General features: G+C 40.4%; 1 protein-coding gene across 9 annotated transcripts in view; it reads left to right on the top strand.

Moving 5' to 3' along the window:
• The window catches only part of LOC140195119 (TBC1 domain family member 1-like), a 245,790-nt gene extending 228,710 nt beyond the window's left edge, over positions 1–17,080 (top strand). For 5 of the 9 annotated variants that reach the window (XM_072252896.1, XM_072252895.1, XM_072252898.1 and 2 more), the window contains 5 exons: positions 3,124–3,368; positions 4,754–4,913; positions 5,268–5,437; positions 13,939–14,115; positions 14,704–17,079. In XM_072252896.1, coding sequence (XP_072108997.1) covers positions 3,124–3,368; positions 4,754–4,913; positions 5,268–5,437; positions 13,939–14,115; positions 14,704–14,883 — 932 coding nt within the window. In that variant the 3' untranslated portion in view covers positions 14,884–17,079. Of the gene's footprint in view, positions 1–3,123; positions 3,369–4,753; positions 4,914–5,267; positions 5,438–13,938; positions 14,116–14,703 lie in introns of all 9 variants that reach the window. The other 4 variants (XM_072252894.1, XM_072252893.1, XM_072252892.1 and 1 more) reach the window with 2 other exon arrangements.
• The last annotated feature ends 2,576 nt before the right edge of the window (positions 17,081–19,656 follow it).

Raw genomic sequence — 19,656 nt, 5'->3', positions numbered from 1 at the left:
AATGTAAGCTCTTGTTTCTCCTCCACAGATGCAGATGAGTATTTCCAACATGTTCTCTTCTTTCCAACAGGTTTTCAACATCTGTAGGGTTTTGTGTTGTTTTCAATGGTGTTATGTGCCAACCCCTAAACCTTGGCACCAAAAGGAATGTTTATAATCATTTATCAATGACTCATTTTATGTTTCTTCATTAGCTCAGTCTCTCTGGAATCCTGATTTTTTTTCCCTACAATGGTGAAAGGAGCAATGTCTCATGTTTATGTAAAGTATTAAACACTGTAAAATATCCTAAAGAATTACTTTTGGAAAATCTATTCTCTCTTTCAACTGGGTTCAATTTGATCAAGTTGAATAAGGACCAATCTGGAGCTTTAAGGGGAAAGAGTTTTGCAGTGAAAACTGGTAGTGTGAAAGTTTACACAAGTAGTGGAAGACATGACATAACACACATCAGCAGTTATCTAGATTTTTTCAGCTCTGGAGGCCTTTTGATAAAACGTAGAGAAGTAAGGAAGCTCTCTGCCTCTGGGCCGCGTACCTCTCCAGGCACCCATGGAGTGGGAGGAGGTGAAGAGTTAAGCCCCAGTGAACTGGCTCAGTCCATAGTGTTTTTGACCTTGTATGCATGGTCATGGTGAGTAAACCCATCGCCCAACCACATTTCCCACCACTGCTCCTTGTGTTCTCATTTGTGCAATTTGCCGTCATGGCTCCGTGAGCTCCAGTGATCGAGATTGGGACTGAACAATTAACAGCACACAAACCAAGCTTCACACCCACCAACTTTGATAGGCTGAAGCTTAGATTGGCAGAGAATGAGAGTAAATTCTGACAAAACCAGTCCCCAAAAAGACACTTAGCTAGAGGCCATTCTGCCCATTGACTATGCTGCCTTTCAGGATATCTCCTAGTTATTTCACTTTAAACTATTCTCTTTGACATGCCCATCAACTGCACACCTGTTAAAGTACCAATGGGCTTGAGTGCAGGTCGGTGGGACTAGGTGAGAGTAAGAGCTCGGCACGGACTAGAAGGGCTGAGATGGCCTGTTTCCATGCTGTAATTGTTATATGGTTATATGGAATCAAACAGCCACTAGCACTTTGATAATATTTGCATCATTCATCAATTCTCCTGACTTACATTCATGTTACTGCCTTTAACTACATAGTATTGTATTGCACCATATTGGACTGTCTCAGTACTTTTATATTTGTATGCTGTAGCACATTTTATTCGCATTTTTGTAAATAATACTATTCTTTTGCACTTCTGGTCAGATGCTAATTGCATTTCATTGGCTTTGTATCTGTACTCGGCACAATGACAGTAAAGTTTAATCTAATCTAATAGTGACCTGCACAAGTTGTGCTAAGTATTTGATCAGGTATACATCTTGTGATTACTACCACTCTCTTCACATACATGGTAAAATGTCATGAGATGTCCTTTGAAATACTAATAATAAGATTCTGGAAATAGTTCTAGCTAATGTGCTCCCAGTACCCTATGTTAGTGTATTCACACCATAGCCCAAATGTAGTGACTCACTACCCCATTAGCAAAATACATAACATTTAAAATTCTAGGCCTCCTCTGCTTAATTCTGTGAAATTCAAATCTTTTTTGAATATTTTATTTATGAATTTTCTTAGCATTGCTGTATTGGATTTGCTAATGGTAGGACAACCCATTTAATTAGGTAAAAATTTAAGCCTAATTGTTTGAGAAGCCATTCTAAAATAATAATGTATCAGTTTTCATTGTGAAGAGAAATGAATTTTTTTCTACCAAATGATGAGTTCTACCTCATTTTCTGTGGTTCAGTTTGTATATCATATCTATAGTATTTCATATCAATGAACCAGCCAAATTAGTAACTAATCAATTTATCTAGTAGCCAACAAAGCAGCAGTTTAAAAATTATAGAGCTGTTTAGTCCCTTATATGTCAGAAGGTAATAAGAGGTTTTTGGAAATTAACTGTAAATAGTTATTGTTTGATAACTTATTTTACAAGTGTTAATGGAAGACAATGCCTTGTCAGTTTCCAAATCAAGTTGATTAAGTGGCCATCTGTGAACCAGGAGCCTGTGGTCAGGTTCAGTCCTCCATGCACATTGTGTGTTAGTTTTGTTTCACACTTAAATTCTGTTTCTCAGATATTTTGGTTGTGATCTGAGAATTCCATCAGGGTGAACTTCTGTTACCTGAACTGCTGTACCTGCGGGGTGGGGTGGGGGGGGGGGGGCGATGGAGGGTGAGAGTAGCACTGTATTTAACAAGTATATTCGAAAACATTTGCAAATGGTTTTGAGAAAATACCTGAAGTACTTGAGAACTTGGGAAATAAGTATGACTGAAAACAATCAGGATCAGGTTTATTATCACTGACGCCTTGAAATTTGTTGTTAATTGCGACAGTAGTACAATGCAAGATTTAAAATTACTGCAACTTACAATAAAAATAAATGAACAGTGAGAAAAGGGAGCAAAGTAATGAGGTTGTGTTCAGAAATCTGATGGTAGAGAGGAAGAAGCTGCTCCTAAAATGTTGGAGTGTGGGGTCTTCAGGCTTTTGTACCTCCTCCCTTACGGTAATAATGAGAAAAGGGCATGTTCCAGATGGTGAGTGCCGCTTTCTTGAGGCACCAATTTTTGAAGATGTCCTTAGTGATTGGGAGGGTTATGACCTTGAGAGAGCTGGCTGAGCGTATAATCCTCCGCAGCCTCTTTCAATCTTGTGCATTGGTGCCTTCCTGCCAGGCTGTGATGCAACCAGTGAGAATGCTCACCACCATACATCTATAGACATTTTGCTCGAGTCTTTGATGATAAAACAATTCCCAAATTCCCAGTGAAATATGGCCATTGATGTGCCTCCTTCATGATTGTATCAATAGTTTCTGATCCTTAGTTTATTATTAACCAATAAGAGATGTGCAACATGTTTAATATCTTTTAATATGTTTTCCATTATCGTTTGTCTTTTTGCATTATCCCTGTACAGTATACAGTATTTAATTATGCAGGATATTCGTAGATGCTGAGTGTAGTACTCAAATGGAACTTGGGGTTTTAATACAGTTCTTGCTTTGATGTACTGAATGGTCTTGTTTTCCAGGGCGCACATTTCCAACACATCCCTATTTTACAACTCAGCTGGGTGCTGGACAACTCTCACTATACAATCTCTTGAAAGCCTATTCTCTTCTGGATCCAGAGGTGGGCTATTGCCAGGGGCTTAGTTTTGTGGCAGGAATCTTGCTGCTGCACATGAGTGAAGAAGATGCTTTTCAGATGCTGAAGTTTCTCATGTATGACATGGGCTTGAGAAGGCAGTATCGTCCCGACATGATTATCTTACAGGTAAAGATGTTACATGGTACTCATTTTTGAGTTTGATCTGAATTGATATCGTAGTCATTGGGGGATGGTTGCGTGCACGCCGTTATAGATGGCTGTACAGCTGCTTATTAATTTTAATAAGTTGAGTAAAATAGTCTTATTTTGTAATGTACTTCGTATTTTATCAGTTCAGAAAGGTCATAGAAGATGAGACAAGATATTGTACCAAAGTTGTCAAAGAGCATCATTTCGTGACTTTGGGCATCGTTTCTGCGCTGTCAGCGGGACAGGGAGTAGTGGAGTGGTGTAAGGGTAGAGAATGGGCATTGCTCAAATAGAGTTACAGAGATATTTTGGAAATTGCACTGTTTTCAATGAGTGGAAATGCAGTCTGCTCAAAAACTTGATATTGCTGGCTGACAGGGTGCATCAGGTGGAGAAATGACAATGATTATTTATCCCGAGTTAAATTTGAGGCCAATTCTTCTGATGTTTGCACTCATTAAGGGATAAGTTCTGAGTAGTTGATTGGTGAATGCAATGCATGTGTTTATTGACTCAGAATAATGGGTTAGCCCTTTTAGTACTGAGGCTGGAAAAGATATCCTTATTCAGATTGTGAATTGTTTGAAATTTTCTACCAAAGAGATTAGCAAATGTTTAATTGATAGGTAAATTCAAGACTGGTAATTCTTGGGTACTAAGAGAGGTGATGGAAATCCAGCCATCTGAGTGAGATGGCAAGTGAGGTTTAAGGGATCATCCTGTCTACTCCTGTTCACACAGGTTATGACAGAATTCCACTCCTGAAAACTGGAACCCAAACTGTTCACTGGACAGAACAGTGTGTGGGAGAGATCATGGAGACAGCCATGGTGGGACAGGAAACTAGCATAGTAAAAGTGGCTGCCAGCTTCAGTGAGTCTGTTTGGTGCACCCAGCTCTACTCAGCTCAGCCCAGCCCCCATTTGCTGTGGCTTAGTGGGGGGAGGTGAGGGCAGGAGAGATTGTGTAGAGGAGACATGTGGAAATGCCCCATTCCCATTCCACAGCAGCCTCCCAAACATTCAATCATATGTACGGAGTGTCACTGTTGGGTGCTTGTGACCTGGGGAGGATCTGTACGTATGGAATTTTGGCAGCACAAGTCTTGAACTTCTGCTGGTCTAGTTGCCCTCTGCCAAATCTCCTTTGAGAGCTCAGTGTAGAACTAAGAAAATACTGTTTAGAATTTCCTTAGAAGATCTGTCAGTGCTGTTGGAGCTTTGACTGGAAATCGGTGGAAGTTTGTTGCATTTCAGAGCCCTGCGTTTGCCATACCAATGAACACTAGTTCTGAAAGTTGCTTGATCTCCATTTAATTGAGTGTAATCATTTGATTAAAAGTTCTCCTTCTGGACCTACAGATACAGATGTACCAGCTTTCACGGCTCCTCCATGACTATCATCGCGATCTTTACTGCCACTTTGAGGAGAATGAAATCAGCCCCAGTCTTTATGCTGCCCCATGGTTTCTCACTGTATTTGCCTCTCAGTTTCCTTTGGGATTTGTGGCTAGAGTATTTGGTGAGTATTTTTGTTAGTTTAAAATCTTTAATATCGTAATACCACGCATGCTCTTTGTCCTGAATTCTGAGATATTAAGAATAGAAAGATAATGGATAGAAACTAATTATATTTTCCCAGGGTAGACCGATGCTATTAATAGTCTTGAGCAATAAACAATCCAGCAATTTCAGTACTCTTGTTCACCATAATTACATAGATTAGTAAATCAGTAAACCTTCTTTCATTCATTACTTTCACTATTGCTAATGAAAGAAACCTCAAGTCAAATTCATTTAAAAAAGAACTGCCCCCCCCAAAACCAATAATGTTTTTACTGCTATGTTGAAAATCTATTTTGCATTTCTTTTCCAGATATGATTTTCCTTCAAGGGTCAGAGGTCATCTTTAAAGTAGCTCTTAGCTTGCTGGGAAACCACAAGCCTCTAATACTTCAGCATGAGAGCCTGGAATCAATAGTTGACTTTATAAAATGCACACTCCCTAATCTTGGACTAGTGCAGATGGAAAAAACAATAAATCAGGTATTATGCTATAAATTCATTTATTGTATGGTATATTTTATTCTGCTCCCTTATTTACTTTTCCTGGAGGGATGCTGTGGTATTTTAGAAAATACATAGAACATAGAATAATACAGCACAGTATAGGCCCTTCAGCCCACATTATTGTGCCGACTCTCAAACCCCGCCTGCCATGTAACCCCACTCCCCCACATTAAATTCCTCCATATACCTGTCTAGTAGTCTCTTAAATTTCACTAGTGTACCTGCCTACACCACTGACTCAGGCAGTGTATTCCACGCACCAGCCACTCTCTGAGTGAAGAACCTTCCTCTAATATCCCCCTTGAACTTCCTTACCTTAAAGCCATGTCCTCTTGTATTGAGCAGTGGTGCCCTGGGGCACCACTTATTTTACTTAGAGATATAGCACAGAGTAGGCCTTTCCGGCCAGCCAGTAGCCTGATTTAACTCTCACCTAATCGTGTGATGCAACTTACAACGACCAGTTAACCTACTTAGTATGTCTTCAAACTGTGGGAGGAAACCAGGGCACCCCGAAAAAGCCCACACATTCCACAGAATGGACGTACAAAGACTCCTTACACACGATGCCAGAATTGAACCCTGATCTCTGGACGCCCTGAGCTGTATAGTGTTGTGGTAACTGCGCACTACCGTAGCACCCAGCGGTATAATTCATTAATATCATAGAAACATAGAAAATAGGTGCAGGAGAAGGCCAATCGGCCCTTCGAGTCTGCACTGCCATTCAGTATGATCATGGCTGATCATCCAACTCAGAACCCTGTACCAGCCTTCCCTCCATACCCCCGATCCCTTTAGCCACAAGGGCCATATCTAGCTCCCTCCTAAATATAGCCAATGAACTGGCCTCAACTGTTTCCTGTGGCAGAGAATTCCACAGATTCACCACTCTCTGTGTGAAGAAGTTTTTCCTCATCTCGGTCCTAAAAGGCTTCCCCTTTATCCTCAAACTGTGACCCCTCGTTCTAGACTTCCCCAACATCGGGAACAATCTTCCTGTATCTAGCCTGTCCAATCCCTTTAGGATTTGATAGGTTTCAATAAGATCCCCCCTCAATCTTCTAAATTCCAGCGATTATAAGCCTAGTCAATCCAGTCTTTCTTCATATGAAAGTCCTGCCGTCCCAGGAATCAATCTGGTGAACGTTCTTTGTACTCCCTCTATGGCAAGAGTGTCTTTCCTCAGATTAGGGGACCAAAACTGCACACAATACTCCAGGTGTGGTCTCACCAAGGCCTTGTACAACTGCAGTAGTACCTCCCTGCTCCTGTACTCGAATCCTCTTGCTATAAATGCTAGCATACCATTCGCCTTTTTCACCGCCTGCTGGACCTGCATGCCCACTTTCAATGACTGGTGTATAATGACACCCAGGTTTCGTTGCACCTCCCCTTTCCCTAATCGGCCACCATTCAGATAATAATCTGTTTTTCTGTTCTTGCCACCAAAGTGGATAACTTCACATTTATCCACATTAAATTGCATCTGCCATGAATTTGTCCACTCACCTAACCTATCCAAGTCACCCTGCATTCTCTTAGCATCCTCCTCACAGCTAACACTGCCGCCCAGCTTCGTGTCATCCGCAAACATGGAGATGCTGCATGTAATTTCCTTGTCTAAGTCATTAATATATATTGTAAACAACTGGGGTCCCAGCACTGAGCCTTGCGGTACCCCACTAGTCACTGCCTGCTATTCTGAAAAGGTCCCGTTTATTCCCACTCTTTGCTTCCTGTCTGCTAACCAATTCTCTATCCACATCAATACCTTACCCCCAATACCGTGTGCTTTAAGTTTACACACTAATCTCCTGTGTGGGACCTTGTCAAACGCCTTTTGAAAATCCAAATACACCACATCCACTGGTTCTCCCCTATCCACTCTACTAGTTACATCCTCAAAAAATTCTATGAGATTCGTCAGACATGATTTTCCTTTCACAAATCCATGCTGACTTTGTACGATGATTTCACCGCTTTCCAAATGTGCTGTTATCACATCTTTGATAACTGACTCCAGCAGTTTCCCCACCACCGATGTCTGCTTACCAGTCTATAATTCCGCGGTTTCTCTCTCCCTCCTTTTTTAAAAAGCGGGGTTACATTAGCCACCCTCCAATCCTCAGGAACTATTCCAGAATCTAAAGAGTTTTGAAAAATTATCACTAATGCATCCACTATTTCTTGGGCTACTTCCTTAAGCACTCTGGGATGCAGACCATCTGGCCCTGGGGTTTTATTTGCCTTTAATCCCTTCAATTTACCTAACACCACTTCCCTACTAACATGTATTTCCCTCAGTTCCTCCATCTCACTAGACCCTTGGTCCCCTACTATTTCCGGAAGATTATTTATGTCCTCCTTAGTGAAGACAGAACCAAAAATTCAATTGGTCTGCCATGTCCTTGTTCCCCATGATCAATTCACCTGCTTCTGACTGTAAGGGACCTACATTTGTCTCAACCAATCTTTTTCTTTTCACATATCTATAAACGCTTTTACAGTCAGTTTTTATGTTCCCTGCCAGCTTTCTCTCATAATCTTTTTTCCCTTTCTTAATTAAGCCCTTTGTTCTCCTCTGCTGGACTCTGAATTTCTCCCAGTCCTCAGGTGTGCTGCTTTTTCAGGCTAATTTGTATGTTTCTTCTTTGGAATTGATACTATCCCTAATTTCCCTAGTCAGCCACGGGTGCACTACCTTCCCTGGTTTATTCTTTTGCCAAACTGGGATGAACAATTGTTGTAGTTCATCCATGCAACCTTTAAATGCTTGCCATTGCATAACCACCGTCAACCCTTTAAGTTCAGAACTATTGGTACTGAATTAACTATATCACTCTCCATCTTAATGAAGAATTCCACCATATTATGGTCACTCTTACCCAAGGGGCCTCGCACGACAAGATTGCTAACTAACCCTTTCTCATTGCTCAATACCCTGTCTAGAATGGCCTGCTCTCTAGTTGGTTTCTCGACATGTTGGTTCAGAAAACTATCCCGCATACATTCCAAGAAATCCTCTTCCTCAGCACTTTTACCAATTTGGTTCCCCCAATCTATATGTAGATTGAAGTCACCCATCATAACTGCTGTTCCTTTATTGCACGCATTTCTAATTTGCTGTTTAATGCAATCCCCAACCTCACTACTACTGTTAGGTGGCCTGTACACAACTCCCACCAGCGTTTTCTGCCTGAATGAAGAATATCAGTTGCCTGCAGATGTATGCAAAATTAAATAGTGAAAGGTTGAAGGTTGGGAGTGTTCAGAATGGTCAATATGTCCTTAAGTCACTGAAAGCTAACATCCAGGTTGACCAAGCAATCAGGAAAGCAAATGACATGTTAGCCTTCTTTACAAATGTTTTATGTACTGGGTCATTAATGTCTTGCCATAATTACAGGGGGCCTTGATGAGGCCACACCTAGAACATTATGTGTAGGTCTGGACTCCCCATGATACACTGTGATAAAGGGATTTCAACGAAGCCTTCCAGACTGGTGCAACAGAGTGTGGTCAATTCATTTCAATTCTCCCTATTGCAATTAGTGAAGGGGGTTGTGCTGTAAACAGAATGGGGCCAATATTCTTGAGTTTAGAAGAGTGAGGACATATCATTGAATGATACAGAATTCTTTTGTGGTTTGGTATAACAAATGCGGGGGCTGCCTCGGCTGATGTTTCTTGATTTAAGGTTCATAATCCCAAAATAAGAGAATAATCATTCAGATTGAGATGAGAAAACATTTCCTCACACACTAGGTGATGAATATTAGAAATTCTCTCCACCAAAGCCATGAAGTTTGTGTCACTGACTATATTCAAAACAAAAATCAATAGCATTTTAGTTATTTAAGGAATCATTGGATATGGTGTTATTGTAATAAAGTGAGGTGAAAGATCACTCGCAATTTCATTGAACAGCAGATACAGGACGAGGATGGCCAATGTCTGCTTCTGTTTCTAATATTTTTATTGTAAGAACAGCTTTCCTGAATAATACAGCTATTCAGTTTTAATTTATTCGCAGGATGTCTTTGGTCATACTCCCATCATACTTTGGTGTTGGGTTTAGAATTATTCTCCTCAAGTTTTCAGAAGAAAGAAATCATTCTTTTTAGTAAATCTGGAATGATTATATGCACTGTCATGTTTGTTGGAAGTACCCACATTGACTTGTAGTTATTGGCAAAGAAAAGAGGGTATAGGGAATCATAAGGTAAATCTCCCCAATCTGTTCCTCTACAGTTTTGTCTTTAGACTATACTGCTGGAGACTTAAAAAAGGAAAAGTAGTGCAGACGATTACATCACAGAAAGAAGTCAATTAACCATATCTGTGACAGAAAGGATGTCCCGCATTTATTTAGAATCTGCCCATGCCTTTATCACAGAGAGTTTAACCTAATAAAATGCAACAAATATGCAAAATGGCAGAATAACCAATTGTTCATGGTTAATACCCTACAGACTGAAGATTGGGTGGGGGGGGGGAAGGAAGCTTGAAGCTCAATTTCCTTTCGTTATCTTTTTGGATAAATTTCTTCTTAAACTTGTACATAATTTAGAACTTTTGTTTTATTTGCATTTTGTTCCCTTCATTGCAATGTTTTCTCTATCAGTACTGTTTATATTTATATACTATTTCAACACAGTTTTTAAAAAATTGGGTATTAGCTGTATGAAATGAGAAAACCATGCATGGTTTTACTGATCACTAGGTTTTTGTGAGGTACCACAAAAAATGCTGGTGGATCTCACCAGGTCAGGCACTGCCTATGGAGAAGAATAAACAATTGATGTTTCTGACCAAGACTGGAAAGGAAGGGGGGGGGGAGGGGAAGGAGTAGATGCTGACAGTGATGGGTGAAGCCAGGAGTGGGGTTGGGATATTTGGTGATGGGGCACATCTTAAATAAATGCATGTCTTCAAGTATACATAGTGAATACTTTTTAATCTCATGAGGGAAATCAATGTTGGAAAAGTAATATAATGGCCCAAAAATTCCTACAACTAGCCAACTACAGCTGTTAATTAGATTAAACTTTGTTACCCTTTCATTGTCAGCCACTTTGCACTGAAAGCTTGTGAAAACATGATGTGCAGACAATACTGACTTTTCTGCAGAACGTCAGGGATTTAAATGAACAGCTGTGCCTCTGCTTTCTCAACCACACTTAAACTATTCTGAAATTAATGTTACATGATCTCAGCAAACTATTGTAAATTAGAAATGGCGACTTTAGTGTCACATCATGTACAAGGAGGGAAATGGTGTGAAAGAAAAAAATGGATAAAAAGAGGGACAAGGAGTCGGTGATGGGAAGGAAATGTCATGGAGTCGTACAACTCAGAAATATGGCTCTCAGCTCATTGAGTCCATGCCAGCTGTCAACCGACTATTTGCACTAATCCATCATGATCCCATTTTTTAAAATACTCCCCACATTCTCATTACCGGCCCACTGGATTCTTCCTACACACTAGGAGAAATGTACAGTTCCAATTAACCAACCATTCTGTACACATATTTGGGAAAACTTGGAAGAAATCGGTGCAGTCACAGGGAAAATGTACCAAGCTCCCCCTCCAGACAGCAGCAGAGTGGAGATCAAGGTTAAATCGGGATCTCTCACACTGTGAGGTAGCAACTCTTACTTTCTGTATAAATCTGAGACACCTATTTACCCTTGTGGAGTTGAGCCTCCACACTTATGCCAGAGGTTGATGGGCAGTAGTTTTTTTTATCATATTATTTAAATTTTGAGATGTGATTTAATGCCTGAAGTGGGTTTACCTGATGTCTGTGTGCAAGAGCAGAACCCTTATGGTCTGTCAGCATACAGCAGTGTACCAATGTTTTCTAACAACAGCTTCTTGATTCCTCATGTATCTGAAAGTGTTATTAGCCTCAACACTATTTATACTTTATTGTCGCCAAACAATTGATACTAGAACGTACGATCATCACAGCGATATTTGATTCTGTGCTTCCCACTCCCTGGATTACAAATATTAAATATTAAAAATAGTTAAAATTAGTAAATATTAAAAATTTAAATTATAAATCATAAATAGAAAATAGAAAAATGGGAAGTAAGGTAGTAAGGACGCTCCTCTTCTGTTTGAATCTTGCGTAGAATACGTTAAGTTTGTCAGGAAGAGAAGCGCTACAGTTATTGATATTCCCAGCCTTTTCTTTGCACCCGGTGATCTCATTTAGACCCTGCCATAGTCTACTGGCATCCCTTTGGTTAGCCTGGGCTTCCAACTTGGCTCGATATTGCCTCTTGGTGCCCTTAATGGCTTTCCGGAGTTCACGCCTGGATTCCGTGTAGCGACTGGTATCCCTGGACCTAAAAGCCACAGCTCTAGCCTTTAAAAGGGACTTGACCTCATAATTCGTCCAAGGTTTCCGGTTAGGGAATACCCGGATCGTCTTGCAAGACACACAGTCCTCCGTGCATTTCCAAATAAAGTCCGTGACAGCTGAGGCATACTCATCGAGGTTAGCTGCCAAGTCCTTGAATACTAACCAGTCCACCGATTCAAAGCAGTCACGGAGGACCTCATCTGTTTCCTCCGTCCAATGCGACACTACTTTTGACACCGTGACCTCCTGCTTCAGTTTCTGTTTGTAAGCCAGGAGGAGGAGTACGGCCTGATGGTCCTATTTTCCGATTATTTGTAAACCATTCTGTCCTTCATTCATTAAACTTAGCAGAAGTTTCTATCCACTGTAGTCCAGTGTTGTCTAAATTCAAATCTCTACCATTGTATTATTTTCATTGATTATATCAATCACAAACAGGGGAAAATCTGCAGATGCTGGAAATCCAAGCAACACGCACAAAATTCTGGCAGAACTCAGCAGGCCAGGCAGCATCTGTGGGGAAAAAAAGAGTACAGTGGATGTTTCAGGCCAAGACCCTTCATCAGGACTGGGAAAAAAGATGAGTCAGTTAGAAGTGGGGGGAGGGGGAAGAAACACAAGGTGATGGTGAAACCTGGAGGAGGGGAAGGGTGAAGTAAAGAGCTGGGAAGTTGATTGGTGAAAAAGATTCAGGGCTGGAAAAGGGGGAATCTGTTAGGAGAGGACAGAAGGCCATGAGAAAGAAAAAGTGGGAGGAGCAGCAGAGGGAGATGATAGGCAGATAAGGAGATAAGGTGGGAGAGGGAAAAGGGAATCAGGATTGGTGGGGGGTGGTGTAGATAGCCAGAAGTTCAATAAATCACTGATCTCCCTCCTGGCACTTACCCTTGCAAGCGGAACAAGTGCTACACCTGCCCCTTCACATTCTCCCTCACTACCATTCAGGGCCCCAAACAGTCCTTCCAGGTGAGGTGACAGTTCACCTGTGAGTCTGTTGTGGTCATCTACTGTATTCAGTGCCGCCAGTGTGGCCTCCTGTATATCGGTGAGACCCAACATACAAACGTTTGTAGATTGGGAGAACGCTTCGCTGAGCAGCTACACTCTCTCTGCCAGAAAAAGCGGGATCTCCGAGTGGACACACATTTTAATTCCACTTCCCATTCCCATTCCGACATGTTAGTCCATAGCCTCCTCTACTGTTGTGCTGAGACTACTCTCAGGCTGGAAGAGCAATACCTTGTATTCCGTCTGGGTAGCCTCCAACCTGATGGCATGACCATCGATTTCTCGAGTTTCCAGTAATGCCCCCTCCCCACCATTCCCCATCCCCTTTTTCCTCTCTCACCTTAACTCCTTACCCACCCATCGTCTCCCTCTGGTGCTTCTCCCCCTTTTCTGTCTCCCGTGGCCTTCTATCCTCTCCTATCAGATTGCCTCTTCTCCAGCCCTTTATCTCTTTCACCAATCGACTTCCCAGCTCTTTACTTCAATCCCCTCCTGGGCCAGTTTCACCTATCACCTTTTGTTTCTTCCTCCTCTTTCCCCCACCTTCCAACACTGACTCTTCATTTTTGTTTCAGCAGTCCTGATGAAGGGTCTCGACCAGAAACGTCAACTGCTCTCTTTTCCAGAGATGCTGCCTGACCTGCCAAGTCCCTCCATCATTATGTGTGTGTTTCTATTATATCTATCAACTTTTTTGCATATTACAGATTCAATGATCTTTCATCAGAACATTCACCATTACGAGAATTCAGGTGAAAAGCTGTCAACCTGAAAAGTTTAACTCTGTTTCCTCCTCCTCCAGTCTTTCTCAGTTCTGATGAAGAGTCTTGGGCCTGGACTATTAACTGTTTCCCCAGAGTCCTTGGAGTATTTCCATTACAGTTTCCGTAGTTTATTTCAGATTTCCAACATCTAGCTTTTTAAAATGTCCAGAACTGTTCCTACAAGAGGTATTTATATCAACAGATGCAATAATTGACCAAGAAATAAAATGGGTACTAGATGTGCAGCTAAGCAGGCAAGTTAATTAAAGATAAATGTGAAGGAATTTTGTAGGTTGTGTTAAAAGTACCACTGTTGATGTGTGCAGGTTTTCGAGATGGACCTGTCCAAGCAACTGCAGGCCTACGAAGTTGAGTATCATGTTCTTCAGGATGAGCTGATAGATTCTTCTCCCACAATGACTGAAAATGAGAGATTAGAAAAATTGGAAAAGAGCAACAATAGCTTGCGCAAGCAAAACAGTGATCTGCTGGAGGAGCTTGAGGTATGAAAAGTGAATTTTGATCAGATTAATTATAAAATACAGCTCTAACATTGTTAATAACTAGTGGCAATCTATTGAGGTTATCTTTCAAGCCTGCACTACAACCACGAGACTGCAGCAAGAACAAACAACTGCTGGAGGTAGTCAACAGGTCAAGCAGCATCTGTTGGGGCAGAGGGGCGGCCAATGTTTTGGGTTGTGACCCTGTATCAGGACCAGGGGGAATATCAGTTTCCTGTTTTAGCTGGGCCATGTAGAAAAGGTACAAACTGGGGAAGGAGATAAATTGGAAAATACTTCAGTGAGCTGAAGTTGACTTTTATGTTTTTAAATCAAGGTCCATTGGCTCTTAACTTCTGTTACAAGTGCATCATTCTAACCAATTATTAGTCATTTTTTACTCTGGTTAACTAAGCAATGGTTACCACTCAGTGATCTTGCAATGCATCAATTAAGTTGTAATCCTTCACAATATTGTAGTCGTGTCTATATTTCAAAAACGTTCTTTCGGATCTGATATGCATTGGAACACACTGAGAATGTAGAAAGCACTTTATAAACACAACTCTCTTTTGTTTCTTTGTAAAGGTTGCTCATACTAAGATTGAAAGCCTGGAAGCTACAGTCAACACCTTGCTCTCTAATGAAGGAAAGTTAAAGCAAGCTATTCATAGACTTGAGCTGGAGAGAGCTGCACTCCTGGCTACGGTGGAAGAATTTCAGAAGCAGGTTCCCAGCACAGAGCACGTTAAAAACAACTCTCTCTGAAGCAGAAGAAAAGGATTATAAAACCTGATGCACTTTAAATGATGGGTATGAAGCAAGAGAAGTCATTTTGATTAGTGGGATTCTCTGTTTCCATCGCACCACAGAGCAAAATATCAATACGCGATCTATTCAAAGGCACAGCAGTAACATCTTGTTTAACAATATAGGCATAGTACTGATCACTGGATTATTACCTGCTGTCAAAGCAGATCAATAGAAAACTCATTTCTCTGAAAATTGTGTGGGTTTATTTATATCTAATGCTTGTACCTGTTTTGTCTTTATGTTTTGGACACTTCTTAACCAGGACACAATACTTGAAGGATTCTTCATAATACCTTGTTTGTAGTGATAACCAAAAGTGAGCCATGTGCTTTCAGTGTCATTATGACACTTGCAGTCGGAGGGTTACATCGGAGGTGGTCACTTCATTTCGAAGTTTGTGGGTATGTTGTAAGAAGACTACACTAACGTTCCTCTTGCCATTAATTGGAATTTTTAGTTTTCTTAATTCACCTCACTTCATTCCTAACCAAGATTAGTATTATCTTGTTTTTTTAAAAAAAGTACACCTTACAAAATGAAATTATATGTAAAGACAAAATTACAAAAGCTGAGAAGGAAAATTGCAAGTCAAATCAAGCGGTGTCTTTTGAAAAGCCTTACAACACCCACGGTGGGAGATTATGTAATGTGGCTTATCTGTGTTTTACAAGTTTTAATATATCAGCTTCCTTTGAGTAGAAAATGGTTGGTAAATAGGAATCATTTTTTTTCAAAGTTTCATGGAAAATAATGTACCACAGCCAAAATATTTATGATTGATTTCACATTTCATTTCATCTAGCCCGTCATATACATCAATATTTTTGGGTGGTTTCACAATACTTGGTGTTTAAGTACAAAACATGGACTTACATATCACCAAATAAAACTGAAAGTTTGATCAGTGCTAAGACCATCCAATGAATTAACATGGTATCCATCTGTTGATATATTTTAAGAGTTGGAAACCAACACTTCATTAGTTCAACTCATTGCTCTTATTCTCTACTTGCCTGCATATTTGGATGTGAACACTTTTTGGGCCAATCCTTTTCAGTGAAACTGGTTTGTGCTAGGTTAAATAGATCTAGATGGGCTGGATCTGACTTACATGCTCTTTTACACTTGTGCTGGAGTTTGGTATCATAAAATAGGTCACTTTTTCCTCTACTGAGCATTTTTAAAACATTTTAGGAACTGAAAAGAAGTTAAGTAAAAGGTTAATAGTCTTGCAATCATGCAATTCAGAGAGAATTGCTTTTAAAAAAATTATATATAATATTGTTCCAGGCCTGATCTGCATGGTCTGTTTCTCAACTGAATTGATCTAAAATGGGCTATATAACATTAGGATGGAAGAGATATCCAGTGATTATAAAAAATGATGCACTATTCTATCATCATCTCAATCCAGTCCATAAAAGGAAGGGACTATGTAGATGTTGGACAGTATTCCAAATTTGTGATTGTGATATAGTCAAGCACCAGTATAATTAACTATGCTTTTCTTGTCCATGTGCCTTTTCATGCAATTCTGATACCTCAGTAGTTGTATTACACAATGAGTGAGCTAAGCTACGTGTTTCTAGGAAACGGTCATATTAAACAGGTTGCCATGATTTTTGAACTACTTGTTTTGCATTTGTTGGATTTCTTTATTCATTAATTCATAAATCAGAGCCATTGTTGATGTTGTTTAGTCCTTTTCCTTTTGTACTGGTAATGTGCCATAAATTGTGCCTAGTAGAGAGCAGGTTGAGATTTGAGATGCAACAGTATCAAATAGTTCAAAAATGAAGTTCAGTGTGACTTTGCATTTATCTTTCCCACTACTGGTAGCCCAATGGTTAACTTTAATGTTGTTCTGTGTAGGGAAAAGTTCAAAAAATTTCGACACAGTTTAAAGAAAGTTTTAGAATTACCAAATCTGAGTTTAACTATTTCAATGTTTACACTCCTCAAAATTTCAATCAATTGTTTCTTTTTCTTTTCATCCCAACATTTTAAAATACATTTCTTGTGACCATTGTGTATCCGATGCTATGTGCCTGTGATGCTGCTGTGAGTAAGTTTCTGAATGCACCTGTGCATACATGTACTTGTGCATAAGACAATAAACTCAACTTTGATTCTGATAACTTGGTATATAGGTGCTTGAAAGTGAATTATGGCTCCTGTTTTTCCTATATCTGCAGAAAAAAGATACTTATTATCTCTGCAGTCTGTGTCAAAAGCATCCCTGTGCATTACTTCAAAAGCTCAGGGTAAGGCGTAAAGAAGATACATTAATGCAGTCCCTGTGGAGAGGCAAATTAGATTAAAATCTTCATTAGGATGTGCAGAAATTATTTTTGATTTGTCTTTGTCCCTACTGAACACTAGATTGAATAGAAATAAAATTAGTTTACACCTGCAGCACAAAAACAAGTTGTAATTGATGAGAATCTTGTGCAATTGGAAGAGAAAATGGAGCACAAAGTAAACTGGGTTACTGATTTTCTTTTTGCTCATTTGACAGTTGCAGAGTTTTTACACCACAGAAATGGGTCATTCAGGCACACGGTTCTTGCCAATGTGTATATTGTAGATGGACTTCAACATTTCCCTTTCATGCTCCTCATACTGGCATGGGAATGTAACGAACTTTTACAGCGACTGCTTTTTTTATAAAGCACTGTCTGCTTTCGGGGAACTTCCCTTAGGTAGGGGATTTACGCTGTAGTTTCACAAAACTTTCTTTTTTACTCAGCATTTTACTAGTGTAAATCATTAAGAATGGGCTTCGTGGAAGGTTGGAGGGGGTTCCTTCAATTATAAGAGATTGAATCAAAGTGAATATTTAAAAAATATGCAAATACGTTTATATCTCTTTCTTAGGACCAGCTCCCTAACTGTCCCATTTATTACAATAGCCAGAAATATTTTAAGCACTCCCTTTTGATTTTCGTAAAATCACTTCTGATTCACTGAATAACCACACAGAAATTTTCCCATACAGAGTAATTTACTCTCTGTTGTGTCAGAGGGCATAATATTGTGAACTGCAACATTGAATTAACTATATGTTTACTGGAATGCTTTTGGTACTCACAACGTCTTGTAAAAATAGCAAATAGCTGAATTTGAACCAGAAATTCTGTTGAGAATGTAGAATGTACAGTGTCAATGCAAAAGCACGCTTCATTTGTTGAAGCTGCGTGATACAGATTATTTATCTAGTCAAATATTGTACTAAAAGTCTTCAATATTTAATGGCATGCAGGTCAAATTTATGGGACTCCCAATCAATAAATGGAGTTCTATATCTTAAAGTTCTAAAACAAGTTCTAGTCCAGATGAAGGGTCTCAGTCAAAAATACCATCTGTACATTTCCCTCCACAGTTGCTGTCCAACCTGCCGAGTTCCTCCAGCAGTTTCTTTGCTTCAAATTGAGCATCTGCTGTCTTTTGTGTCTCCAATTTCTAAACATTTGTTTATTTTTTTCATCACAGTAACAATGTAAAATAGCAAACTCTAAAGTTTTTTTTTAAAGCAGGTCTAGACTATTGAGAATGATCTCAAAACATAGATTTTTTGCAAAGATTGTACTTTATTTGTATCCTACCTTGCACCATCACTGAGAGCCATGCATCAAAGTCAGGTGATGATATTCTTTTCTGTGAATCTGTTAGGGTGTTTGTAATCGTAGTGTGTAGTCACTTGTGCACTATTGAACCTCATGGAAGCCACATTCAGAATTGCTGCTCTTTAGGAGATTGGGGTCTCCCATCTTGGTGTCTTGGTGTCACCCATCTTGTCGAGTCACTGCCCAGAAGGCAATGGTAAACCACTTCTGTAGAAATATTTGCCAAGGCTGATCATGGCCTTGGAAAGACCTTGTCCACCTACATCACATGACACTGCACATAATGAACGTACCACAAGTGAGGGGAAAGAATGGTTAGTACAGCAAATGGGATCCCAATCAAGCAGGCTGCTTCTATCCCACTGTTAACAGATTATTGAACAACTCTCTACTTTGATAAGATGGTCTCTTGACCTCACAATCTACTTAGTTGTGACCTTGTACCAATTTGTTATCCTGCACTGCACTTTCTCTGTATTGTACCACATTATTCTGCACAGTTATTGCTTTCAAAGTATATTTATTATCAAAATATGTATACCAAGTACAACCTTGAGATTCGTCTTCTTGCAAGCAGCCACAAAGCAAAGAAAGACAATATAATCCACCAAAAAAAAGACTGTAAAGCACCCAATGTGCAAAACAATGAACAAGCTGTGCGAAACAATCATTTTAAAAAGTAAAATGACATACAAAACATGAACAGCAGAGTCCCCCAAAAGTGAGTCCACAGCCATGGAGTCAGTTCAATGCTGCATGTTGGTCCAGAAGCCTGATGGCTGCAGGCTGCAGCCATGGAGCCAGTTCGGCCCTGAGGCGAGTGCTGATGGCTGCTGGCAGCAGCCACAGAGCCGGTTCGGCCCTGAGGCGAGTGCTGATGGCTGCTGGCAGCAGCCACAGAGCCGGTTCGGCCCTGAGGCGAGTGCAGATGGCTGCAGGCCACAGCCACAGCCGGTTCGGCCCTGAGGCGAGTGCTGATGGCTGCTGGCAGCAGCCACAGAGCCGGTTCGGCCCTGAGGCAAGGCTGGTGGCTGCAGGCCGCAGCCACGGAGCCAGTTCAGCCCTGAGGCAAGGCTGGTGGCTGCAAGCTGCAGCCACAGCT

The sequence above is a fragment of the Mobula birostris genome, chromosome 3 (genome assembly GCF_030028105.1).
Source record: "Mobula birostris isolate sMobBir1 chromosome 3, sMobBir1.hap1, whole genome shotgun sequence".
Lineage (NCBI taxonomy): Eukaryota > Metazoa > Chordata > Chondrichthyes > Myliobatiformes > Myliobatidae > Mobula > Mobula birostris.
This window is presented reverse-complemented; position numbering and strand designations above follow the sequence as displayed.